Genomic DNA, 27,531 nt, shown 5'->3' on the forward strand with positions numbered 1-27,531 from the left:
GTTCCCAGCTCTCGAGAGCTCTTTGGTGGGCTTGGCTCACAGCATGCTCAATATGAGAAACGCTGGTGGCCGCACAGCCAAGTTGGTACCTCTGAAGGGAAGCGGAGCAGCTACAGGTTACGACAGATTTGCTGGGGTAGCAGCACTGGCCAGAGGGAATTCCCTGTACCCAGGCCGCTGGCTCGTTCCAGTTCTTCCCTCACTCGTTAGCTCTTTCCTTCCCGTCACCCTCTCCTTAACATTTACTCAGGGAGTTGATGGGGTTGGGATGAAAGGGAGGGAACCAGAAAGATTGCAAGGGATAAAATTAATCCACCCCAAAGGCCCCTACATCTTCGAGCCTGAACTGCAGTCACAGGATCACAAAGCTGGCTTCCGGGCACTCTTCGTTCTAACCCGGGAGAGGGCTCCTTGCTGCAGCCTGACTGAAACGGCCTTGAAGCCTCCTGGACTCTCGGAAAATGCATCCTCCTCCCGCAACATCCAGCCCAAGACTGATGCTGGCTGAAAATCCACATGACAACAGGTCGCTTCCGTGGGGAAGAATCCGCGGAGGGTTCGTACCTGGCATTGGCACAGCCTCAGCCTCCTCCGAGACCCCGGGAACGTGAAGCCTGGAGACTCAATGCTCACGCCGCACTGTCTAAGACTCAGCCGGCCTTTTCAAACTTAGAAAACACCCTGCAGGACAAATCCCAAACCTCTTGTGCAGCGTGCACACAGAGCGCTGGGTAGTTTCTCCTACGCTTATAGTTAGTGTTAAGAACGCTGGAGAGCACTCGCTGCCCACCCCGCTTCGTCCCCAAGCCCCCAGCTGTGAAGGAGTCACCCTCTGCATGGGCGCAGAATCACATAAGCAGCCGTCCCTGGTTCGTATGAAGCTCAGACTTTCAGTGGCTCAGGTCACTTCATCAACAGAGCCCTCCCCCACACGCCAGCCGACGCAGAGCCAAAGGCTGCTAACCGTCTGCTGAAAACGAGGACAGACTATTCAAATCAGTAACAAGGAAAAATATCCATTTTATAGATACACATTTATCAAAACCACACCTGGACGTGCTCCCCGCAATACGGCGGCTGCAAAGAAGCCCTGTAACTGAACTGCTGCATGTTCAGCTAGGATCCCCGACAAGTGCTCGCCCCAGGACTAATAGCAATAGGTGATGGCAGAGAGAGAATAAAGGCGAATTGGAGACAGGAGCACACAAACTGAAATCTCTAACTAAAGCCCCAGCTCCACATGTGACTATTTCAGGGAAGTCTCTGGGTTGGATCTCAAAGCAAGAAGCCATGGCTTTAAATTCCTTGCAGCAAATTCTAGTTGCTATTAGAAAAGCAGCCAGCTGTGTATGACGGGCCAGGGCAGATCAGACGACGTGAAGTGGCTCCTAGGATTGCTGAAGTCTTTGGCGAGAAGATGACACATCCTGAGTGCATGCGAAGAGGTTACACGGTGCCTCTCTCTCTCTGCACAAAGCGCTCAGGGCTGAGTCAAGTTCGTGCCTCTAGAGAGCGTTTTCTCGAAAGGAAGGGAAATGGAGTTTGCTCCGAAGATCAGCTGCATGGGAGACACACTGAGGGCATTGGCGGGTCCGGACCACACACTTTCCTCTCCTCAATGGTCCATGGGCCCAGCCAGCTTGCAGGGCTGCAGCTCGTGGCCTTAACTGGCTCACTCCAGAGAAAGAACGTCCCCCGGGGCCTGGGACTCACACGTCCGTCTCTATCCGCAGCCGCTCCATGCGGCGGACGTTGCTCTCCACAGCGTTGCGGTTGGTGATGGGCTGAGCGCACGACTGGGGAAACCAGCCTCTCTCGCCGTCTCGCAGCCTCTCGCCCAAGTACCAGCCTAAGAGAGGGAGTGAAGCTCTCGGTCAGACGGGAAAAGAGAACACCTAGACAGTGAACACACACAGTCTGCTCCAACCCCACTGCTCCAGGACACCAGCCAGTCATGAACTGCCCAGAGCCTGGACGCGTGCTTCCAGGCTCCCAGCTCCATAGCAGGGACCCTGGGGTTCCCCACACATGGAGATGCCCTGGAGTTCTGGAGCCTGGACTCCCCGGCAGTCTGCCCAGCTGTCCAACAGAGCCCTGCCTGGGAGTCCACCACAGAGCATCCAACCCAAAATGAAACGGTTTCATCAGAAAGTTTCTGACCAGCTCTAGTCATGACTGCAAATGACAGTGTGCTATGGATTCACGTGGACGTCTGGCTGCTGCTCCAGACAGCTCCTATTTAGTCCTGGCACATTCACTGGGTAACTCGGCAGCATCTGCCATCCCTGGCCCTCAAAGCACTTCCCACAACAGCTCCACGGGGGAGCCATTCTCCCCATGGGACCGACGTGGTGAAGGGAAGGTCAAATGGTGTTACGGCAGCATCAGGACCTGAGCCCAGGGAAACCTGCTTCAAAAAGTAGGAGGCACCTTTTCAGAGCACAGGTTAGGCTCCCATCTCCCCTTAGATCACACTCCCTTCCCAGCACTCAGGAGTCCGGGCTCCAAGTCCCCTGCTCTAACTTCCAGACCACTCTTCCCCCTTCTGCTCGTTACCTCAGTCTCGCCAAATCACTTACCATCCTCCTCACCAAGGACCAAGACGACATCCGCCTGCTGCAGGGAAATCTCATCCGTCTGTTTAGCCAAGTAGGCCCTGATTATCTCCACCTGTCTCAGCTCTAGTCGGGGGAGAGAGAGAGAGAAAGGGGAGACTGAATGAAATGCAAAGCGCAGAGTGACTGGACAAAATGCCGGATGGACCCGACAGCCAAACATTCAGAGCGACAGTCACAGACAGAAAGGAGAGGGCAGGTCACAGACTGGACAGGCCCTGCTGCATCGCTGCAGGCTCCTAAGTGACGGGAGGCCCGAGACAGACAGCCTTTGCTCACGCAAGGAGAGCTGTAAAACGGTGCAGAGATGCAGGTGCCACCCGAGCGACTGGGATTATGGCCCATGGCAGATGGGCAAGCCCAGAGCAGATTTAGGTTCCCGGGATGGCCCCACAACCACTCAAGCTAAGCACTCAGGCGCCAACTTCAAGATGCTGCTCACCCCACCCACATCTCTGCTCTTGTTCCTCCCACACACCCCTCCCTGTGGGCTCCCCAACCCGGTCTCCACTTCACAACCTCCCTTGCACTGTTCCCCAGCCCTTAGGGCAGCCTAACGCTCTGCTCCAATCCCTGAGTACACCCACGCCTGCTAGAAGTGCCTCCTACTGCGCTCTGCCCACTTCTCCGTCCAGAGCTGTTCTGTCTGGGCTCGGCTGCAAGCTCTCGGGGCAGGGTCCACGTCTCACTGCGAGCCAGGGGGTGGTTCCCCTGCTCACCTACAGGAGCTAGCTCTCAGCGAGCTAGGGGAGGAGAAGTCAGCACTGCAGCCACGGTGGCAGGAGAGGCACAGCTGAGCTGCACCGAGTACAAACCCAGAGGTTTCAGGAGAGTAAATACTCAGCATGGCTCAGCTAGCTCTGCCTTGACTGGTGGGACTCACACGAGCACGGCGAGAGCGGTGTGCATGCTGGTACGCAAGCAGGGGAAATCGCACCACTAGCTCCAAGCATGGATGTAGCCTAGAAGGTGCCACTGCACTATAGCTAAGCAATTACAGAGAAAGGCCTATTCATATCTGTGACGCTTACAGCGGATGTAGGCAGAACACTGGGGATGAGCCCTGTGTAACTTGATGGTTTTGACCCCAAACCAGGCAAAAACGTGGCAAGTTTGGGTTTTAGGGTCATTTGATCACAAATCTCAAAGCAAAGCAACAGAGTGGGCAGGAGGTGGCACAAACCAAATCAGCTGAACAAAAATGTATCCATTTCCAGTGGCTCTAGTCCTACCCTTTGCTCTTACTGGGCAAGCTTTGGACACGACTTCTCTTCAATTTGAGCTGGTGGAGAGTTTGTTACCCAGGCTGTTCAGAGCTATGGGTCTTTGGGAAGGTGATTCGCAATGCTGCCAACTCTCACAATTTTATCACAAGTGTCGCAATACCTGGGGGGTGGGAGACGGGAAGGGGGATCTGAAAGCCCCAGCTCCTGGAGTCATGTGATTAGCAGAGACTCTCAGTTTTCATTTAAAAAGTTATTAGTTCTTGTGGCTGTGGAGAAAAGCCTAAAAACAGGATCTGAGTTAACACTAAAAATTCAGAAACCAGGAAGTGGTGAAACCCCCCGCCCCCAGCATTTATTTATTTTTTTTAAATCCCATGATCTTTACGACAGTCTCATGATTTGCTTGGGGCCCTGACATAACTTTTCAACACTTGGGGCTGGCAATGCTAGATTCATAACAATCAAATAAATTAAATTAAATTGCCACCATCTGGATTACGAGCTCCACAGACAGTGCACAGAGCCGGTGGGGCTAAACGGAAGTTGGAGAAAGAAGCTTTATTTCTATTTGATCAGCTTTGAGCTGTTCATTTGGCAGATATCCTCCTGTCTTCCACTTCTGCAGAGCTTGGAATTAACATGACATTTTTGTTCACTTCCTGGTGTATTCCCAGACATGAACTGATTTTGGAGTCACAGGACCATGCGAGTTAGCAGCTGCTGAGGCAGAGCCAGCAGAGGGAGCAAAAGTCTCTTTTTCTCTTATTCTATTCGGAAGAGCATTCCTCTTCCAACTAGAACCATTTCCTCTCCCTCATTTAGCATCCAGCCCCACCTTTATAAGGAGCTCACAAGCCAATGACAGAATCGTAAAGGGACAGATTTAGAGTTAACTGCGGCTACTGAGTAAAAGGTCTGATATCTTCATGGGAGGCAAATGCTGGTAGCAGGAGAACATGCGAAAAGATTAGAATGGGTCTCCCAACAGGAGAATTAATTAGATCCTTTCATATTTAATACATGCACGTCCACAGCACAAGGGAATCCCTGGAGTCAAACTTGCCAACCAGACACTTTGACCTTTGGAAGGAGATCTTTACAGTCCTTAACTGCGTAGAGTCGTACAATAATTAACAGACATCAGTGTGCAAGCTACAGACATGTTAAAAATAAACCTTAATGACTATCAATAAAGCTTTACCTCCTTTTCTAGCCATGTCATCTGTTTTGTTTTCTCTATGCATCAGAGCAGTGATCCAGCGAGCCCGGTCACTCCTGTCAAGAGTTAAAGACCTCATTATGTGCAGGTAACAAGAGTGGAAATACCTTACATTATAACCAAAGGGTTCTGCCAGGCTGTAGATAAGGCAAAAATACTGGTCTCCTGCACATGGTAAATTCCAGCAACCCTCTGCCAAAAGAACCAAACGTCTGAAAGACGCAACTTTAAACAAAATAATTTAATCTCTATGAAATGGGTCTGGACTTTCTTCTCTGCAGGCTGAAAACCAGAGGGGACGGAGAGATGCAGCTTTGAAGCAGAAGCAGTATAAAAGTTTGCTGAGTATCTATATAGGGTGACCAGACAGCAAGTGTGAAAAATTGGGACAGAGGGTAGGGGGTAATAGGCTTCTATATAAGAAAAAGCCTCAAATATCAGGACTGTCCCCCTATAAAATCAGGACATAGGACTTTGTCACACATTATTGAAAAAAAATCAAGCGAGACAATAAAATGGTGGAGATGGCTGAAATATATACCCAGGATCAGAGGCAAAAGTTTGGGGATCCCCAAAAGAACGGTCACTTCTTGTGAAACAGGATCGAGTAGAACGGATGAAGGCTGATCTGGTCAAGCTAATGGGGCTTCCCAGAGAAAGCCATTTTGACCTAAGAACAGCAGGAAGTGAAAGAGAAAGACAAGCCTCCATAAGAGAGAACAGGATTTAACAGCAGCAAATGGAAATTACTTCTGGCCAGAGGGTAAAGGGAAAGGTAGGTAGATAAGGATAAAAGAGAAAGCAAAAAGGAGGAGACAGCTGATGGTCTAGAGATTCCAAAGGGGTGGGGTGGGGAGGGTGGCGGGGGCAAGCAATGCTGGAGACCTTGGGAAATGAGTGAGCGACTGCGTTCTCCGCAGAGCTCAGCAATTTGCAGAAGACAAATAGGGAAGAGTTAAGGCAAAACTGATTTCTGTGCTATGGGGGAGGAGTGGTTTTGGTGGCCTTTCTAATGTATTTATTCATGTGCTATAAAAATCAGGCACCGGTGTAACACATAATAAAACACCCACCCACAATGCAGGAAAAAAAATTCACAGCCCCTCTGTATTTTTAGGAAGAAGCCCACAGAGCGACACTCACGGAGAGTCCGCCGACAGCACAACCGTCTCCTCCTTCCCCTCGCTGTTCCTCTTCATGATCACTCGAAACGAGTGGCCGCTACACGGGCTCCGGGCTCCGCCACTTGACCCTGGCTTCGCGGGGGGAGACGAGGGAGCCTCGGGGCTTTCAATTTTCTCCACCATTATCTGATCCAGCTTGGCATAGTCTGTAACCGTGTAGCTCTCCTCACTAGAGGCAACAAAGCGCAGTGGGGTTAGAACCTCCCAGTGCTGGGCATGCTGCTCGCTTCCAGAGCCACGCTCACCAGGGATGGGAACGCGGTCTTGAAAGCAGCTTCCCTGAAGGTTTACCAGGGCCCAGCAAACGCCAGGATACACACAAAGCTTACTTGTTCCATCAGACCTTTTCTTAGCTCATTAACTCACCTGCCATCAAGGCCAAGTGGTTTGTGCAGCCGTTGGGCTCCCCTACAGACATCTGCTGGCACAGCAGGGCCTGATGAAGTGCGATACGTGACCAACGTAGCTGTGCTGGCAGAAGCCTCAAGGGCAGAGGCCATTATGCCAGCAAAGCTGCACGGATACCAGTCCCCTATCCGACCTTGGCCACTGGCTGGGGTTGGACCTCAAAACATAAGAATGGCCACACTTGCTCAGACCAAAGGTCCAGCGAGCCCAGTATCTTGTCTACCGACAGTGGCCAGTGCTGGTGCTTCAGAGAGAATGGACAGAACAGGGAAATCCGTGAATGATCCATCCCGTGTTGTCCGTTTCCAGTGTCTGGCAAGTGTTGCATTCCTGACCATCTTAGCTAATAGCCATTGATGGAATTGTCCTCCATGAACCTCTCTCATTCTTTTTTGAACTCTGTTATACTTTTGGCCTTCACAACATCCCCTGGCAATGCCTTCCACAGGTTGACTGCGCGTTGTGTGAAGAAATACTTCCTTTTGTTTGTTTTAAACCTGCTGCCTGTTCATTTCATTGGGTGATCCCTGGTTCTTGTGTTATGTGAAGGGGTAAATAACACTTCCTTATCCACACCATTCATGATATCACAGACCTCTATCTTATCCCCCCTTAGTCATCTCTTTTCCAAGCTGAACAGTCCCCGTTTTTTTTTTAAACCTCTCCTCACATGGAAGCTGTTCCATATCCCTAATCATTTTTGTTGCCCTTTTCTGTACCTTTTCCAGTTCTAATACATCTGTTTTGAGACAGGGTGACGAGAACTGCATGCAGTATTCTAGGTGTGGGTGTACAATGGATTTATACAGTGGCAATATGATATATTTGATCTCTCTCTCCCTTTCCTAAAGCTTCCTAACGTTGTTTTGGCTTTTTTTGACTGGCGCTGCACACTGAGCGGATGTTTCCAGAGAACTAGCCCTACGTGTTGAGAGGCAGCATGATCCAGGGCACAGGGCCCTAACCTGCTGGAGGACCTGGGCCAACTCATTTCTCGCTCTGCCTTGTTTAGGCTGTAATCTCTTTGGTGCAGCGGCTGTCTGTTACTAGGTCTGTACAGCTCCAGTCTGGATCAGGCCCTTGACACGCTACAGTAACACAGACTATCACAATCCACCATGTCCTAGAGCCAATAGCAGAGTTCTTGAGACAGGGGCTGGTTTGATTTTAGCTATTGGCAACCCAGAGTTCAGTAGCCAACTGAACATTTAATCATGACCTCTTTCTGGGATGGTGAATTTCTCAAGCCACCATGGGAACTGATGTAGCATTCGAGTGCATATGGTCCATAATGAGCTGAAAGAGCCATGGAGATGGGCAGAATTGCAGAGAGATCCCCACCCAGAGAGAGTTCGCATTTCATCTCCTCAGCATGTGCACGTTAGTAATTACTCGGGAGCAGCAGTTCACTTTAACTCCTCTAGCGGCAGACCGTGGTGTGTTATTTCCATATAAATCCAATCCTCACCTTTCCACAGCAGACAGCAGCAACAGGATTCCAAATGGAAACAGACAATTCCCAAAAGGGACCCCAAAACACTTTAAAGGCCAGCAAACAGGAGAGACAGAAACATCCAGGGATAGCTCAGTGGGTTGAGCATTGTCCTGCTAAATCCAGGGTTGTGAGTTCAATCCTTGAGGGGGCCATTTAGGGATTTGGGGCAAAAATCTGTCTGGGGATTAGTCCTGCCCTGAGCAGGGGGTTGGACTAGAAGATGACCTCCTGAGGTCCCTTCCAACCCTAATATTCTATGATGCAGAGAATTTAATCAGATCTCTGTGCCAATTGGGGGAGTGAGAGGAAACCCAGGAGTCAAATTATAGAAAACTGTTTAAGAAGCAACGTTGCAGGGCTAGTATTCCTCTTTATGTGGTGCCAGCCTGGCACAAATGGCACCTGAACCAACCAGAGGAAAGGTGCTTACGTTTGGTGAATTGAGCTTTGTGAGGTTACGTAGATAGCTAGATAAACATACAGCCTTGCAGAGAGCTCTCTTGGAAGTGCCATTTTTTGGTCAGGCAAACCAAATATTCAATCCCCCCCCCCCCATCCCTCAATCTTCTTTTAGACTGTAACGTCTTTAGGGAAAGGACTATCTTGTTCTTGTGCCTGTAAAGCGCCTAGCAGAATGGGTCCTGATCCATGACCAGGGCTTCTAGGTACTGCGGTATTATAAATATCACATGAGACCAAGTCAATGGTGTGCCCAGGCGGGTAAGTTTTCATTTTAGCTTTGCAGGGCTGTGATTTGGTGGTCCTGTTTCTACTTTAAATTCCAAAGGCTGGCTATTGTCTTCCTCCTCCTTTCTCACTCTTGACATTGTATGCACTGCTCAAATCTTGGGGGAGAAGGGTTTTTTTTTAAGTAAGATCAACACAGCCCCTCCTCAACCTGGCCCCTGAGAAAAAGCAGTGGATGCCAGCTCCATCAGGCTGGTTTCACTGCCCATTATTAGTGCTCCCGAATAGCTGGAAGCAATAGGTTCCAGCAAAAGGTCCATCACAACGGGGTTAATTTGTGTACCTAAATTGCTCCTCTTTGATCACTTGTAAGCAAAGGATTTGGTCAAAGATCAAAAGTTTTAAACATTCTGTTAACGGGAGAGCTTCATAGCTGCAGGCTAAGGAGTGTCTTGGACAAAGGTTAACTCACTAATAAAAAGGACAGGGATGACTTCTTTCCTGTACCGTATGCATTTCTTGCCCTTTTTTGCCTCTAACACTGATCAGAGAGGCTCAAATGACAGCATTGGAGGATAGAGCCACTTCTTACCCAGCGGGACAGGAACAAGTTTCTACCCACCTCACCCCCAACCAGTAACCTGCTGAGAGAATCACTTTTTTTTGGTTCAGGGGCTGAACTGAAAAATCCAGAAAAAAATATTCAGTTGCATTGGACCCGAAATGATTTTTGTTTGTTTGTTTATTTATTTGCTTTGTCTCAGATTAAACTAAACATTTTGTTTAACCTGAAATGATTTTTCCCCCTCCCCAGTTTTTTGTTTTGGGTCGTCTTCAGGTGCTTTTCCACTTGTGTTTTTTAAATTAGCTGAATTTCAAAACACAACGCTGTTTTGAAGTGAAACATTAAAGTATTTCGCGCTGGCTGAAATGAAACATTTAGACTTGCCTAAAAAAATCTGCCCAGCTCTATTCGCAATGGGCCCCAACCCCCGAGGAAACATCTCAGCACGAGGGGGAAGTGACCCGTTCAGTCCCTGGCTTAACAACAGCACCTAGGGAGTGCCAACTGGGTGGGGTTTGTTTTGTTTCGTTTTTTTGAAATAAGGACACCCGTTGTGTAGGAGCTGGAGCAAGGGCACCAACTTGCTTAACTACACAGGCATCGAATCACAGTCAGACGGCCAACTGCACTCACTATGGAATGGATTCAAACTAGTGACAGGTGCAAATGCTCCACATCTCACTGCCATTCTTCTGAACCACCTACTCCACTAGGGTTCTAGCTTCGTAAATACTCAGAGCCATTCATTAGACAGTAACTTACCTCTAGGTAATGCACCCTCAGTGCTACGGACCGCTTCAGGTGAGGCAATGGCAAAGGTCAACGTCAAACCATCTGAAAAAGTCTCTTCCTACGAATTCAACAAGAAACAGACCATAAATATCCTCCCTTACCTTTTCTTCTTGGTTACGATCAGGACGTCATTAAACAGAAAAAGGTAGCAGTTGGTCCGGCCAAAGCCTTTGCGGAAGATACTAGCGTCTTCTGAATGGGACAGGGAGAGCTCCCCTCTTTTCAGCAGCCAGCGGGACGCCGAAATCAGTGGGAAAGGCTGCAACAGAACAAGAAATTTAGCTGATTTGGGGACCTAATAGCAACAGTAAAAGAAGAGTGACGTGATCACCAAAGGTCCCCTATCGCATTGTCAATGGAGAACTACACAGCCATTCGAAGGCCAGATGTTGAGCGCCACGATTTGGGGGAGGTGCAGAGAGCTGGGCTCTTTGGAAAAACTGGACTTAACTTGGGCACTGAGCAATTCTGAAAATCTGGCCCCTAGTTAGCTAGTATTGAAGGAGTTTCCTGGTAGAACAAGAGACCATGTAGAGTGACAACAGTAACTCTTCCTTTCTCTTCTCCTCCCACCAGGCGGATTGGCCTCAAAAGAAATGCTTTTAAATGCACAGCAGTTCTTAAAGGAATTAGTCCCACCCTTCTGTTCTGATCTCCTGACTGGCAGTGTGTACGGAGTGCCACCAGGTTGACAGTGCTCTTGGCAAAAAGCACAGAAATCCAATATTGGGCGTTAACACTTTGCATCTTCCATTTTAAACGGTGGTAAAAAGACAGCTGGATAAACAGCTTTTGAGGGAGACTGTTCACTCAAATCAACCAAAGTTCTTGTTTTAAACGACAGCAACAATATAACTCTTAAGAGACAGACAAATTTTCAATATGAGTTAGGTGCCTAACTCACTCAGGTATTTTAGTAAATCTCGCTAGGTGCCTAAATAACTTTGCCAATCTGGCAAGTATTGAAAAAGCTGCCATCAGTGCAAAGCATAAGAAGAGAAGTCCAGGGCACATTTCCAAGTCAGAGGACTCCTCACCTTGATCTTTCCAAACTCCAGCTGTTTCTGAAGCGTGTACATCTGCTCGGTCCTCTCCATCGTGTGGGCTCCCTCGTTGCATTTCTTAACCAGCTAGAAGCAGAAAGACAGAGAACACGAGCTGAGCATCAGGATAATTCTTTCTACACAGTGGATGCAATTGTTGCTGGGAAGCCTCAGACTTCGTGGGCATCCTGGAGTTCTTCACTGCCACTAAACTGAAGCATGAAGTGAGGAGGGAGGGTTGGAGATAGGCACCAGAGATTTAAAAGTTTGGAAGAGGAATTCATTTGCCCCTTTTTAAGGCACCTTCTTTTCCACTGGAGCCATGACAGGCTTGCAGTGCTAGGCCATTTTTGCCTACTCTTGCCAAGATTTTCCAGCCTTTTCTTCCTCTTTGTCTGGAAAGCAAAATAAATGCAGTTCCCTCCCTCTGCCCTCACCACGCAGCTCCTGGCAACACTGCCTAGGACTCAACTGATTTAAGGGTGACAACAGGCATTGGTCACCCTTCCTGCTCCTCCCTTCACGGTGCAAACATGCCTGATCAACAGGGATCCTAGAAATCCATTTGTCATGGAAAAATGTGGATTTTGCGATTTTAAAGAGAATTTTTAGTTTTTGCATTTTGTGAAAAAATAAAAACATATTAACTAAAGTGTACCGAGAGGATCAGTCACAGGAGACTGTGTCACTGAGTTTGGTAAGGACAAATTTCACGTTGATGGTAAGGTGCCGTTCTGTACTGCATGCAGCCAGGCTGCAGATTACATTCAAAGGCAGACAATTGTAGAACACATGGAAAGTGCTAAACTTAAACGGAATGAAAAACAAAAACCAGAGGCTGAAACAGCAGGGCCATGGACAACTGTAAAGAAACGCTGCACTGGGACTGGAGCATTCTATTTGTTTTATTAGAATGACTAATGGCACTGGTAGGCTTAGAATTTGCTTAAAAATTGTAAATAGATCAAATAAAACATTGTGCTCAACTAATACCTATAGATATGGTGGCTAGGGAAACTAAGGTTCAGTGTTTCATTTTAACTGCGAGAAAACAGATTTTTATTTTTTTTAATTGGAGAATTTTGGTCATATCACGGAAAACTAGGATCCCTGCTGATCAGCGGGCCTCTCATCTGTGTCCTGGACAGCTATTAGCTACAGGTGCCTGACTGATCACTCCTCTGCTCCCAAGCCTACAGCCCATAGGATTCAGCACCACTAGGATGCTTTCAATGGAGTCAAACTCTCCTCTGCATGCGCTTTCCCTCTCCACTCACTATTCCCTCCTCTCCTCGGCCCCACTGCCATCGGACTTCAGGATATCTTAGAGCATCCTTATCAGTCCCTCCACAGCCACCAGATCCTTCTTAATCAGAGACCATCGGCTGTTCAGGAGCAAGGCAGTCTGCTGTGCCCCCTTCTCGTCTCAGAGCACTTCAGCGCTGTGTCCATCTCCCTTCAAAGCCATCCCGGGACGCAGTGTGTGGAAGGTCCCGCTTCAGTAGCTCTCGGAGGGCGACTGCTTTATAGACCATAGGGAATGTGATACGAGTTGTTAATTACAGCAGACAGCATGCCCTCTCGACAGTATGTAACTTCAGACTATAGTGCTAGAGGCATCTCTTCCACTGGCAGCTACCCTTCAGTGCGTTTAAATCATGCACGTGCGTCCCCCGCCCCGCCCCCCCAATCACTGGCTCAGAGAGGCCAGAATACAGTGGGCAGAAGAGGCTACTGTAATACTAATGCCAGGAATGATCACAATTCTGTGTTGGGGCGGGAGGGAGGTGGCTAATTCTTTGATTTATAGTGTTGAAGTACTGCCAGAGGGGATCAGATGCCTCCTGATGTGTAGAACAACAAAAGGGTAAAGACTCATGTGGCTGACTTGTGAAGCCCTTGCAGCCCCAAGAATCAGGTCTCCTGTGTATCACGTAAGCGCTACGGGTCGTCTTGCAGCGAGGCAAAGCACCTGCAGTTTACTATTGGACAATACATACAGCTTCTTCCTTCCAAAGCAGGGGATGCCTCACCTTGCTGATGGCTTTCAGGGCTTGGGTGGCAGCTTCATAGGCTGTGCTGTACACGTTGGTTTTCTGACAAACCGTCTAGAAGTCGAAGAGAACATTAGAGGATCCTTCCAAAACAAAGGTCAATTTAAACTGCTTTGCTCTCTCCCCCGCGCAGGTTCTAGGATGTGGCACACCCCGGGTCCTCTCCCAGATGGGAGCTCATAACTAGCACATGTAAGTGAGGAAGGGCAGGATGCATGCAACACTGAGGGAATTATAAACAAAACCAGGAGAAGCGACCATTGTGCTACTTGGAGGCATCTTCTCCACTTGGCCTCTATTGGTGTTTCTTGTAGCTGCTACATGGGGGCCATAAAGAAAAAAAGGATATTAACAGATTCTTGTCCCTTTGCAGAAACCAACTGTTTTGAACAAAGTAAAACTGGCTCTTCCCCACCTCCCCCACCCACCCCGTTTGAGGGTTGCTGGATTCAGGGATTGCACAGATGGGGTCAATCTTCCAAAGACTGCTCTCTCCAGAACTTCACTGCTAGCCCAACCCGGGGAGCTCCTGCCTTTCCCCACTGCATGGCCTAGATGCCACACCCCCTGTGCTTTTTGGGGCATTAAACAGTCTCAGTTTTGCAGACCATTTCCTGCCCAAGGCCTTTGCACCTCCTCCCTCGGGGGCAGGGCAGCAGCATTAGACTGTGAAAAAAGTAATGCAGACACCAGGGCAGAGCTACAGGGATGAGAGACATCAAAAGCCACACAGGGTCCTTCCATAGCAGACAGTGCATTGAAGGAAGTAGGGAATAGGACCAATCAGCATTCTGGGCTGGAGTTCAAGCTCTGGAGAAAGATTCAGGTCAGTTTCCGAACCGAACCTCCCTTGCATAGATGTAACGCCAGCCAAAGACCGCCAGGAGGCGGGTCTCAAGTACTCTGCAGGGCTACTTTCAGGGCAGGGCGCGCTGGGTTCAACGCACTCGGCCCCTTTGAAAGGTGCCAGGGAATTCCACTTGCTGGCTCTTACTTACGTCCATAAGCAGGGGGAGGCGTGTTACTCTTTGCATGGGGAGGATGAGGAAGGAGCACATGGGCAGGCCACCACACTCTGGCTTCCTCTCAATGTGTTTCAAGGCCTCTTTAAACATAGCATTCGTGTTTCTAAAATGGGACACAAGGATCCTCCATTAGGCTTGGGCTTTCCAGACCCTTCATGCGCTAGAGAAGCTACTGGCCCAGGCATGACATGGGCTCTCCAGTGTTTCTGACAGTTGGTTACAGCACCCAGGGAAACGTTTGCAACTGGGACACATGCTTGGTTCAGAGAATGCCTGGATTAATCCCCTTGGAGCTTAAGGCAAGGCACCGGAGACACCCAGTCCTCCCCACGGGTGATTACATCAGTACTGACATCGCAACGGATGACATGACCTCGGCACGAGCCGGAGAAAGCATGACTGTTTGGAAAACACAGACAGCCCAGCGAGAGGTCCTCGCTTCCAGGCTGGGGTCAGAGCCTCTCCACATCCGCAAGTCTCCAGATCCACCCCGAGAGCACTTCCCTCGGGATGTCGATAATTTGTGAGCGGTGAGGACATTCTCAGACTCCCTCCCTTCCCCCCTCATTACACCACCTCTGCCCACACAAAACTATCATGCTATTGCTAACCGAAGGTAGGTCCCACAGTCGCTGTCCTAACAGCTAGCATTGAACAGCGAGCACACTGCAGGCTGGGGAGAGAGACGGCTCCCTTGACAAAGGAGACATCTGAGCTACAGAAGAATTAGCTTGAGAGATTCACTGGCGAGTGTGCAAAAACCCCGGTAAGTCGCCATGCGTAGCTCAGCCAGGGCTGCCTGGAGGGATTACTACTGGCTAGTTACAGACCCCAAAAGCCCTGCCTTGCAGCAACACTCACAGCAGCTTCTGTAGCGTCCTTTGCTGGTAGACTTCGTTGGAGCAGTAGATGACGTAAGGGTTGAAGCGGTTCGACACGTGATTCTCCAGGATGTCGCTGATGTCGGGGATCAGTATATTTTCCTGGTGCCGCTTCTCCAAGTCCTCAAAAAAACTGCCAAGAACACACACACACACACACACACACACACACACACACAGGTGATCGGTGGGGTCACAGGAAGCAGACTAAGTGTGTTTGTGTACAGGGATGCTCTTATAGAATATCAGGGTTGGAAGGGACCTCAGGAGGTCATCTAGTCCACCCCCCTGCTCAAAGCAGGACCAATCCCCAGACAGATTTTTGCCCCAGGTCCCTAAATGGCCCCCTCAAGGATTGAACTCACAACCCTGAGTTTAGCAGGCCAATGCTCAAACCACTGAGCTATCCCTCCCCCACCAAGAGAGACAGAATGAGCCAAGATCCCTAGTGCTGGCTTGCCACTTCTTTTGTCGCATAGGACTTCTTACTCATCCCTGGGTTCATCTCTCCTCTCCCCATACCAATGGCTTTCCAGTCAATGGACCTCACTCCCTTATTCAATGTCCTGTGGTCTAGAGACTTTTCCTATCAGTGTTATTAGCTCTTCCCCCAGTGCACCTCCTCCTCAAAGCTCAGCTCAAGAAGAAAAAACTAACTAGGCTACAGTATCTGGTCCAAAAGCCAAGGCCACTTCTGATTAAGTGGGCGATTCACAAACACCTGGTAGAACAGGAGGAGCTGGGCCCACGTGGCTGTGACTACCCTGCATGAGGCTGCAGAGACTAGCAAGGGCTTGTCTACATGAAGAAACTGCCCAAAATAGCTATTGTAGAATAGCTCTCCGTGTGGACGCTTTGCTCCAGAACAGAAGTCACTTTTTTTTTTTTTTTTACACTAGAGTTAGTGTGCTTCCAAAGCAGAGTAACTATCCTGGAATAAAGTAACTTCTATTCTGGAACAGGGCTATTCCAGCATCGCTATTCTGGAATCATTTATCCCATCACAGCTATTCCGGTCAGTTACCCTGTGCAGACAAGCCCAAATTCTACCAAGGCAGAGCCAAGTCTGCTCCCACCAAACACCTATGTTCCCACCTGCTGACTAGCAAACTCAGCCAACAGGCAACTCGTGGTATTTAGTGTCGCTGGGAGAGTCTCCAGGCCATTAGATTCTCAGCAAGTTGCCAAAGTGTCCTGGGGAGAGGGGGGCTGTAAAGTTTGGGCAGACCAAGCTATAAACATCCAGAGAGGGCTATGACTCTTCTCTCATACCATCAGAGACACTCCCGGTCTCAAGCATCACGCCCCAGCCAGCCTACAGTACCAGGACGGATTTCCCCATCTACTTGTGTCAAATTTTAAGGCAGATCCGCTACCATGACAGCCTGAAAGCTCCGCTTAAGACATGGGAGGAAATCTACTAGGGAACCAAGATTGACTCTTTCCTTAGAAGAGACTTTAAAAAACGAAAACCACCCACTCCCAGCAGAGCTGTTGGAAGCTGCCTGCAGGGAGCTATGCATGTGGTGAGGCCAGCAGGACAGTGTAACTCTAAAGCTCCTTTCTATGTTTCAGCCCCAGGGAGGCGCAGCTCCTGGGTGTCAAGCCCACAAAGTCTCCGCGCAGAACACGCACGTGTCACACGGGGATGTGCGTGCAGTCACAGGGGATTTTATATGGGCTTAAAGGAAACAGCAGAATGCTGGGGAGGAGCGTGCAGCATGCTAAGCCGCAATTCTCCTTTTCCCTGCTGGACTACTGTCCCTGGAGTCTGCCTCTCCTGCACACACCTCACCCTGCCACAGGGCGCAGAGAGGGGAAGCTTCCCCAAGTGGGAATCCAGAACTCCTGGCCCAGGAGAGAAGGGAAATCTCAGAGGCCCCGAAGCACAGAGCCAGCTCAGCACAGCCACGTGGCCTGCCAGGCACCATCAGACATCACAGCCAGTAGCATGTGAACACGGAGAAGTGATGAGAGGCTTAAGCTTCAGCATCTGAACTTTCCTCCCAGGAATAGTTCATGGTCCTAAATATCAGACCTCACAAGACACATTCCCTAGACACGCTCAGAGAGAGAGACAGAGAGACAGCCAGCCAGCCCAGGAACACATACCTGCGGTTCAACAGAGAGACAGGCCCGCAGCCCCAGTGTCTGAAATTGAATCTGAAGCTCCCCCAAGTTCAGGCCTGGGGTTTGGGTTCGAGCCTCAGATGAGTTACACACTTAGAAAGGAATGAGCCATCACCCCCGATGCTAATAGAACATAACTGGGATTCAATGCCTCACGAGGGCCATTCTTGCTCACATGATCACCAGGTTCGGGTCTGACACTTGGCCACCCAGGACGGGGAGGCCCTGGCAGGTCTCAGTCTATCCTGCTGTGCATGCACGCATGTGTTAATTCAGATCTCCAGAGATCCAGGAGCTCCTTACAATGAGCTCTCACTCCAGGGCTCATAGCAGAGAGGGGAGCTTTGCAACAGGTCATAAAAGAAAGAGCCCCAAGCCAAGAGCACCTGGGCCATGCATCACATTAGTCAGTCAGTCAGCACTGACCTCGGGGGAGGAGAGAGCGCCAGCAAAAAGCTTCCATACGCACACAGAGGGCTCTTGGAAAAAAGCTAGGTTCTAACTGACAGAATGATGGATTTCCCTCTGCCCTGGGCGACCCAGCTCGGAGCAGTACGGTCTGCTCTGAGCTTTGCAAATGCCTAGAATTGCAGTGCAGCTGGAGGCAGAGTCACTACTCCAGGAGAACGAGGGCTCTATTCTCTCAGCACTGCAAACTAGGAGCCAGGCGAGATAGTGCAGTATACGAGAGACGTATGTACTAAGGGAAGGGACCTCCCTGAAAGTGAGGTCTGGGAGGGCGGCATAGATTAGCCCATCTACCCACTGGAGAATTTGGTTTAGCTTTTATGACTTTGTTTTAACTGGTCATTGCTCAGGAAGGTGAAGCAACAATTTTTTAACCAATCATAGCAATATTGTTTATGATACACGTCCTCTCCCCTCCCAAGGGCCAAAGGAATCAGCCCAATGCTACACCCCCCACCCCTCCTTTCACTGAAGGGGACCCCAAGGCACACAGGGTTAAGTGACTCACCCAATGTCCCAGAGCAAACCAGTGGCAGAGTTGGGATTAGTACTCCGGAGTACCTGGTTCTCAGTCCTGGGCTTATCCCTCCCCCAACAGATTCTTCATGTCAGCTGTTTTAGGAGTAATTTTATTGCTGCCAAAACTCTCTCCACCCTCTGCAGGCCAGTCCGGCCCTGCTCTCACACAGAGCAAGCAGTAAGTCAGACATCCACAGAGCACCCATCTGCTACAGGCCACGAGCCCCTGGAACACCCCCAACTCAAGCTCCCAGGCCTGGACGAGTCTTTGGCCTGTGCTTTCCTTTGTTCATTTTTCACACAGCCCAGCTCACCGACAGCCAACAAGCTTTAGGTTCAGCGCAAGGCCAGCAAGGCTCATCCCCTCCTCGAGAGCAGAGGCCACGCCTGCATTGGTGGGTTAGAGATGTAGCCGTTTTGCTTTCAGCAGCCTCTTAACAAGCTGAGGCAGAACAAGCAGTGGCTGGTCGGGAAGGCTCCCAGGCCGCCTCTGCTCTACCAGCCAATGTCATGTCTGAACTCGACCAGGGCTTTGCCAGGAGATTCACCTGCGCCTGCGTCACTGGGCCGGAGTGACGAAGGGAGAAGACACCCCACACAACGAGGCTCTTCTAGGGCACAAGGATGAGAATTTGAAACCAGTCGCGGGAGCCCAGTGGAGTCTACGCTGCTTTGAGTGCAGCTTTATCAGCAGGACTTTCTTACCCAAGCACGCGAACTTCGCCAGACAACCCAGCACTGCAGAGCAGCAGCACCAGGAGGCCTTAGACTGCCTAGTTTGAGGAAGGGACTGTGCACTCCTCCCTGTCTGCACAGAGAATACAACACTGTAGACACTAGCCATATGAACATACCCACGGTGCTAGCGCCCAGGTATGCCAGTCAGGTGGGCTCAGCACCATGGCACAGGGGCTTAGCAGAGGGGAAGGGGAGGCAGGAGGGTAAATGGTACGTTTGCTAACAACATATTACATGCAACCCGATGGGTTGCCCAGCAGCGCCCCACAGTTGTTCCTTCAACAAAATGAATCGTATTTAAATCGGGAGGGCAGCCAACCATGGGACATCGGGAATTCCCGATCACTCGGGGTCTTTAACTCAAGACTCGATGTTTTTCTAAAACATAAGCGGCAGCTAAGCAGAAGTTATGGGCTGGATGCAGGAATCACAGGGTGAGCGTCTCTGGCCTGGGCTATGCAGGTCAGACGGGATGAACATAATGGCCCCCTCTGGTCTTAACATCTGTGACAAGTCCTGGTGCCAATTCAGCTTTTTCTTGGAGGATGGGGCAAAATCTGGTCCCTGCACTCCCCACCAGCAGGGACTCCAGGTCTCCCGTGGCCAGGGAGCCTCCCCTCTCCTTGACCCATACGGTGCATGAGCTGCTGCCGCCAGGAGTTGAGTTCTTAGACTTCCTGGTGCTCCACTGTATAGGAACAGACAGGTACAGGTGAGCCAGGCTGCAACACCATTCGGCCCAGCCACCCTCCAGCTATAGAGGGGCAGCCAGGCCAAGGTTCAGTGGTGTTGGGACTACACAGTCAGAGCAACACTCCAGACCACTCCAGCAGCAGCTGTACTGATTTAGCACAGGACCACTGCTTAAAAGTGATTGGGGTCAATTGCAAAAACTGTGCGTGCGCACGCTCCCCCCTTCCCCTCCCCAGCACCCTGATAGGGACCACTACTGGGTAGATTTTCCCCATGCGCTCCCGTCCAAGATTTACCTTTTGCTGATGCTCAGGATCTCGCCGATGTTGGAGAAGAGGTGATGGTGCTCAGTTTGGGTCATTGTGTCCTTCAGCTCTTCGGATTTCATGAAGTGACACACCAGGATACCCAGGCTGTGCAGGTAGGAGTATTCAGAGGTGATGATCTCAAAGATCGCCTAATCAAGGGGGCACATGGGGGGAAAAACAATAATATACCCATGAGGACTGGAACATCTCAGCAGCAATCATTCCCATAGACAACGTGAACGAGCAAAGCAGCATGACGGCCTGCTCTGTGCAACAACTACACACACGTTGGACTGAAGAGGCTAGAGAAGCTTACACTGCCACGGTGTCGTTCCATGGAGACCTCAGTCACAGATGTTTGAAACGTTGCAATGCTCACCACCAGCAGTAGGTTCACTAGTGCACCCGAGAAGTCTCCCCTAGGACAAGGCTTCCATTAACCTAACCCCAGCTGACCCTGACAGAGCCCTCGTGTATTTGTAACAGTTTCTCTCACCTCTTGCCTTTTGCGTTCCTCTGGGGTTATTCTGTCTAGGATGCCTGCTTCCTGCACCTGAATGACAGAGAAAGATCATGCGGGGTGTGAAGGACAGTACTGCTCCCACCACCAAATATCGCGTCCCACGTGCAGCCTGGGAAAGGTATCAGAGGATGCACCATTGCCCAAGGCATCCGGCAGGAGCTCTCCCCAGCCTCCTGCACTCTGTGCTCTAAGGACGTAAGAGCCGACATAGCAGGTCAGACACCTAACTTGGCACTTTGCCTCCAGCAGCAAACAGATGCGTCAAAGGAGGATTAAAATTATTCCCAATGCATGTGGTCAATGGTGAAAAACTGTATCATGAGACATTCTTCCTGACTCTTGCAAATAATCTGATTGCACCTGGAGCATGAGATGCAGCTACTCCAACCTTGCAGGGTGCTAGGGTAGAGTCGTTTGAGAGTTATCAGGTCACTACCTCCACAACACCCTCAGCCAAAGCAAACACTGAAGCAGGTACTAGCAGTTGCTAAACTGGCCTGCCGGACAGCTGTCCGGTGTTAAACTTCATTACTGGGTCTTACAAGTGACTTTCTTGGAGGCACCTCTTGAGAAGTTTAATAATTGTAATGGGATGGGAACAGGCGGTGAATAACCGAACCATGAAAACAGACCTGCAGCCTTGGAGGCAATGACCCTTGGAGGTCATATTCTGGTCCAGGCTAACAATGAATCATGATTTTCATAAAGATTTATACTCTCCTATGGCAGCCTTTACTATTATTGGGAAGTGTAAAAGGCGTTTGTTTTTCTCCTGATGGGACTCCTCTACCAAACAAATATAAAATAAATGAGTTTAGGGAGCTTTTGGGACGGACGGACAGACACACACATATTGGATTCTGATGTCTATCTGGCGATCAGCCCAGGTCCCTGGGCTGTCATTCCAATCAGACGCTAATATGGATCTCACCTGCTTTGGCAAGGAAAGAGTGAAAGGGATTTTCGTTTACTAAACCCTTTGACCCTCAATCAGCTCCGTCTCTGTGAAGGTTTTATGAACATTAATCTTTCCTCCTGCTAGCCGCACCCTAAGGCGGCCGCCCCATCCTACAGCTGGGTGCACTAGGGCACTCTCCATGGTGACAGAGCAAGCCAGTGACAGTCACGAACACTGACTCTTAAGCCCCCAGTCTTGTGGTGTTAAAACCCCATTTAGTTTGGTTGGGAAAAAAAGCAGCCTACCCCCCTATCCATTTCCTGGCTTAGCAACATTTCCAGACTCAAACCCAGCTCTGAGCCAAATTTAAAAAAGGCTCATAAAACTTCCCCAGCCCCTAGGGAGACTCGCATGCAGTGAGCACCAAAGTTGGCTCCAAGAGAGAAAACAGCGACCTTCAACCCAGATACATCTACTCCTCTGCAGCAACGGATCGCGCTCCTCACTACACATTAGTACGAGCCCACACCATCTACGCAGCCCTGCTCCACACAGCCCCAGTCCCAGCCCCGCCTGCAGCAGGGGCACACGCAGAGGGAGACTGAAAGAGAAGGAAAACCAGAGTCCAGGAATAGAGATCCCTCTGGTAGTTTGCCTGGAGTTAGCGGGAGTGGGAGCAGCAGTAGCGGGCTCTCTCTGGCAGGCCAGAGGGAGGATTCGAGGACAGGACAAAGCAGCAGAGCATGAGACGGGGCTCCTGCTCCCTACCTCGGGTAGCTGGCTCCAGGTCACCTGGGCAGGGCGATAGCTTTTCACCACAATGGTGTTGGGAGCGGGATGCTCCTCTGGAATGGAGTCCTCCTCGAGCAAGTCATCGTCTGACTCATGGTTGATAGAGTTCAGCCCTCTCTCACGGATCTCCTGATACAGCCGGGGATCTGGAGAGAGGACGCAAGCCAGGAAATTACACACGGACTGTGAGAAATCGTTCCCCTTCCACCCAGAGCCCACCTCCCCCACAGTCCTTTCCACAAGGGAGTGGAGGGGAGAGACCAGGGCCTCCTGTGAGGCCCACAGGGACCCCACATTCGACAGCCTCCAGAAGGCCCCCAGGAGCAGGCTCTCCTCAGCTGGGGCAGGACCCATGGCCAGGCTGGGATGTGGCACAGGGGCAAGGAAGGGATGACACGCGAGTGCTGAACGTAACATGGCCAGGTCAGGGGGCCGCTCTGGCAAATCAGGAGCCTCAAGGCACTTAGAGAAAACATACAAGGGGAGAGTTTTTACAGAGGAGACATTTACAGGCCCTGCAACTGCTCTGTGCAGAGCTGGAGCTGCAGGGAAATCCAGGCAGGGACACACCGCAAGAGACAGGTCCTGCTCCCAGGAAACAGGGTCGGGGCACAAGCAGCAGCTAGGCTCTCAGTTCTTCATAAACTGACTAGAGAGAGTGCCACGGAGATAGTTAATCCTCGCATCACCCTCAGCAGAAAGGGCAATGTTGTGGAGTCCATTTTACAGGTGGGGAAATCAAGGCAGAGAGGGCCAGTAGCTTGTCCTGGGCCAGAGGCGGTTAATGTCAAACATGGCAATAGCGCTCAGGAGTGCCTGGCTGCATGGTGTGGGCTCAGGGCATGCCTCTCTCAGAATAAGGCTCAGGACCACTGGACACCAGCTGGTTTGATCTCACACAAGCTCAGTGCAGTCTCAGACAAGATTCTGCATCAAGTAATTCAATTATTTCCAGTGCGATTCCTAGTGCTCCACTGAATAAATAAAGGCAGGTTCCCTGCCCAGGCCAGCTTACAGTCTAGGTCAATGGTTAAAGGCAAGAGCAGAGGAAGGGGATGAGTTGGACAAGCATGACGACAGTCAGGTGATGCAGTCACACGGAAGCTGGTGCACACATCTTGGTGGTTACATTCCCCCCACCCCTCAAGCGTGAACGTTCATGGATTGGGTCAATCCTTCGTGTTTCGAACCCAGGAGCAGAGAGCCCCATCCGCTGGGTGGGCTTGTTTGCATGGCTCATTCCCACCAGGAATGCTCAGACCAGGACCCTGGCTGTTCTCTCAGGCTGATCCAAAAGGGCACCTGCCCATGGCTGTGAGGATAGGGGGCACCTCTCAGCTGGGAGAGACTCACTAACCCTCCCTGACACCCAGCTGCGGGAGCTGGGATGAGGGTGGAGGGTGACGCCAGCAACACCAAGGAGTTTGGGAACAGCGGGAGCGAAAAAACAACTCACCATCCTTAAAGGAGCCCCCATGTCTCTGCATCCGCTTCCTCCCGAGTGTTCTCTGCAAGAGTGGCAGGAAAGACAGAGTCAATACAAGACGTGGGTGGACAGAATCGAACCTCATCCTGACAGCTCTGGAATAACAAGCCATTGCTGGAGTCTGATTTCTTTAGGTCCATTTTACAGGGAGCGGGAGATGCTGTATTGACAGCCCTGGGTCTGCCCTTTATCCACAGACTAAGCCAAGTGTCTGTGCAACCTCGGCAATACACATGCTATTTCCCTGGCCCCTCTATGTCCCCAGCCCAGATCTGGAGAGGGACACCCTGGGGAGTTCAGTCTTCAGACATTCACACAAGCTGCCAACCCTGGAGTAGATTAAGTGTCCAACAGGGAGTAATCCTGCACTGACAGGGGATGCGCTAGTTGAACAAGCAAGTCGGTTCCATCTCTAGATCTCCGCCACCCTCCACTCCTTTCCCGACAGGTCAGGAAAGCACTCTTAAGTGGTATCAACTTTTGGCCATTATCAGCATTGGCTAAAAGTGAACAGGCAGCCTGTTAGCAGCCTCTGATGGCTTACTGACAGAGCAGCTCTCTTCCCCACCCCCTTTGTCTTCACCTGGGAAACTATAAACATGCAAGAGGAAAATCCCAGTTGGTGTCTGGATGAAATGCAAACAAACACCGAGCTCTGTAGCAAAGTTAGCTAATTAGGTTGTGTGTGCAGAGAGAAAGGGTGTTTTCTTTAAGTATCTACGTTTCTCATGGCAGAACCCTTTACTTACATAAAGTCCCATCAGGTCACAAGTGGACAGCCACAGAGGGGCATCAACGACAAGGAGGGTCAGAACAATTTTTACTATGGGAAGACACCCAGAATAGGCCTCAATTTACCTACATCACAGGCTAGAAAGAGAAACTCTGCTCTGTATCAAAAATAAGGGGCTTGATTCTCCTCTCATGCCAGGGTCTCTCCTTTGCCTTTGGCAGAGTTCCCCCCAATTCTGATGTCTGGAAATCCAGTCCAGTGAGCCTAAGCTGACTTATCCAGAATGGGAGCATGAAAAAAAAAAAATACTGGGCTAAGTGACTTACTCAGGGTCACACAGCAAATCAGTGGCAGGGCTGGGGACAGAACCCAGGGGTTCTCTCAGTCTCGTGGAGTTTTGTTTTGTTTTTAAATTTAGTTCCTTAAAAAAGGAAGTTACCTAACCAGCTAGTTACCTAGTCAATACCATCCTTGTCCCTCAGGAAAAACATGTGAATTCCATTGGTCTTGCTTGCAGTTTTGTTTGCTTTTAATAAAAAAAACCACGTGAGTGACTCAGCTTTCATCTTACGTTACTGAGTTTTGGGTCAGAACAGCCTTAAAGTGATCCCAGTATTTCTTTCAGCCGGATGCAGCCGCTCTACTTCTTGTCACAGCACGCATACGAAAGATACCTGCGGTTAACCAGTGGTAGGGCCTGTTTCGTTTGTTTCTGGGATTACGCCACTCTTCTACAAACACTAGCCCCCAGCACGGTGCAAGTCTGAGAACTGATCCTGTTAACACGCATGGGGTTAAGTTGGCTCACGTGAGCAGCTTCACTCATTTCTGTCTGCCCTGCCAACAGGCGTCAGACTGCAACTCACCTGTGCTGTACCACGTGCTGAAATACATTTTTGTGCTTAACCACCAATTCTATACAGCAATCTAAACTCAGTCCACTCCCCACCAGCTGTTCCTTGCACATTTGTGAAAAGCACTTCAAAACAAGCAGCCCACCCCAGCCACAAGCCTTAGATGCAATTATGAGTGAATGAAGGCGCCAGGCAGAACATGAGCGGATGTTAAACAGCTGGATCACACCCTTCCCAGAGGATTACATCAGCTCGACACAGCCTGTTCTTGCCCCCCGACCCCACAACCTTTCCAAGGGAGTTTAGTTGCTAAAACTTAACCTGGACTGATCTCAATCCCTCCCCCACCCCCAACCTCACAAACCCTAACTCTGAAAGGCACAGCAGTTCTGAAGGTGTATTTCATTTAATCTCAAGCAAGTACATGTAATGACCTGGCTGCTGTGGATAGACAGCCCATAAGACCCACCGGAAGCCTGGGAGTTAGTTTATTTATTGTGCTTTGGCCTCTCAACCCCTCCTGGCCATACCTCGGGGTCAAGCTGCAGTAATTGATGCCATCTGCAGGGAGTGGAGTTACAGATGTTGGATCTGCTAATGGGAGAGAGGGGAGGGGCCGGAAGTGTTTGGATTTGCTATGATAATTTCACATGAGAGAAAGCAAGGGGATAGAAATCAGACCCTGACTCTCTCAGCTGTGTTGGACCCCGGGTTGGACTGTGAAAGAGCAGAATGTCTGGACACTGAGTTAAGGCAGCAAGAAGGGCCCTGCAGTCCTTCCAGCACACATGCTCACTGCGTACAGCTGCTCTTCAAAAGCGTGTCCAAGTCGTCAAACACACTAGCAGGGTGATTGCTAGCAACCTACACCCAAGGAAAGCAAAGGTCACCCAGGCAGCGAGGATCAGCCGCTTTTTCCCCAGCCAGTATTACACTGGTGACTAACCGCCAGATATGGGTGCACTAGAACCAGTCTAGGGAACAGCAGAGCTTCAAAACCTGGATTAACTGGTTTCACAACACAATTCCACAAGCATTTGGAAACCAGCCATTAGGGGAGGTGATTATATATGGCTTAACTAAGAGGCAGACCGTACCCACTGGCTGAGTGACCAGAGACACCACAGTGCTCAGCTGAACTGTACAGATGAGAACAAAACTCTGGTCTGAGCTTTGGCCCCAGGAATACCCAGGCAGCTGCTGCTTCAACTGGTGGAGTCTGGCCAGGAGTGGTGGTAGAAGAGGTAGAGTTTGTTATCTTGAGTGTAAGCTCCTTGGGGGGAGGGACCATCTTTTTGTTCTGTGTTTGTACAGCACCTAGCACCATGAGCTCCTGCTCCATGACTAGTGCTCTTAGGAGCAAAGGTATTACAACTACTACTAACCTTTTGTTCAGGTCAGGGCAGATCTGGCGTGCCCCAGGTGACACTCCAGCAGCAGAAGGGACTGGAAGCACACAACCGGGCCTACCTTGTTTCTCCCCGGGCTGCGCGCTGCTTGTGCGTTGGTGTCCTGCGACACGGGCTTTAGGGTGGCGACGCCCTTAGAAGGCTCAGGCTCCTCGGCATTCCCGAGTCCCTTCATGGCTGCCCGGTACGACGTGTTCCGCAGATTGCGCTTGAGGTTCCCGCTAGAATCCATCTCGATGTCCAGGTCGTCCAGAGAAATGCTGGGGGCGGACATCCGCTTGGGGTCGCAGCGAGCTGCCTCTTTACTCGGCATGGGCACGGCGAAGCTCTGGTGGCGGGCAGGGGTCTTGGATTTGGTAGACACGGCCAAGCTTTTGGGGATCAGCTGCTGGGTGCCCACCTTGAGCGCGGCTGGGCTCTCTGTGCTGAGGATGACACGGTGGGGCTCGGTGGGGGACGGGGAGCACTGGACGTTGTCTAGTGCTGCCATGGAGCTGCGTTTCCCAGAGGGAGAGGGCACATCGGCATTTATCCGCAGCTCTGAACGGAACTTGCGCTCTAGGAGAAGGGCCTTGTCACCCATGGAGCCGTCAGAGTGCCGGTGAGACATGCTGGCGCTGTGGGGAGCCAGGGACCCTGCAGAGAAAACAGAAAGGGCACAAGGCTTAAGGAGCTTGCCCCTCTTCCAGGAACAGGGGTCAATGAAAGAGACCCAGGACCAACACAGAGGGCTTTAGGACTGGATGGGGGTTGGTTGGTTGGTTGGTTGGTTTTTTTAAAGAGCCA

General features: G+C 50.5%; 1 protein-coding gene across 1 annotated transcript; it reads right to left on the reverse strand.

Moving 5' to 3' along the window:
• Positions 1 to 1,038: 1,038 nt before the first annotated feature.
• Positions 1,039 to 27,355, reverse strand: ARHGEF16 (Rho guanine nucleotide exchange factor 16). Its single transcript, XM_024207831.2, has 14 exons — positions 26,807 to 27,355; positions 23,720 to 23,771; positions 22,240 to 22,409; positions 20,547 to 20,603; positions 20,039 to 20,199; positions 15,175 to 15,327; positions 14,287 to 14,416; positions 13,268 to 13,342; positions 11,229 to 11,321; positions 10,293 to 10,450; positions 6,204 to 6,413; positions 5,043 to 5,116; positions 2,580 to 2,681; positions 1,039 to 1,849 (listed from the first exon to the last, which is right to left on the reverse strand). The coding sequence occupies exons 1-14, from the start codon at positions 27,353 to 27,355 to the stop codon at positions 1,710 to 1,712; spliced, it is 2,124 nt and encodes a 707-aa protein (XP_024063599.2). The 3' UTR covers positions 1,039 to 1,709.
• Positions 27,356 to 27,531: the final 176 nt, after the last annotated feature.

The sequence above is a fragment of the Terrapene carolina genome, unplaced genomic scaffold, assembly GCF_002925995.2.
Source record: "Terrapene carolina triunguis isolate 2854851 unplaced genomic scaffold, T_m_triunguis-2.0 Scaffold714, whole genome shotgun sequence".
Lineage (NCBI taxonomy): Eukaryota > Metazoa > Chordata > Testudines > Emydidae > Terrapene > Terrapene triunguis.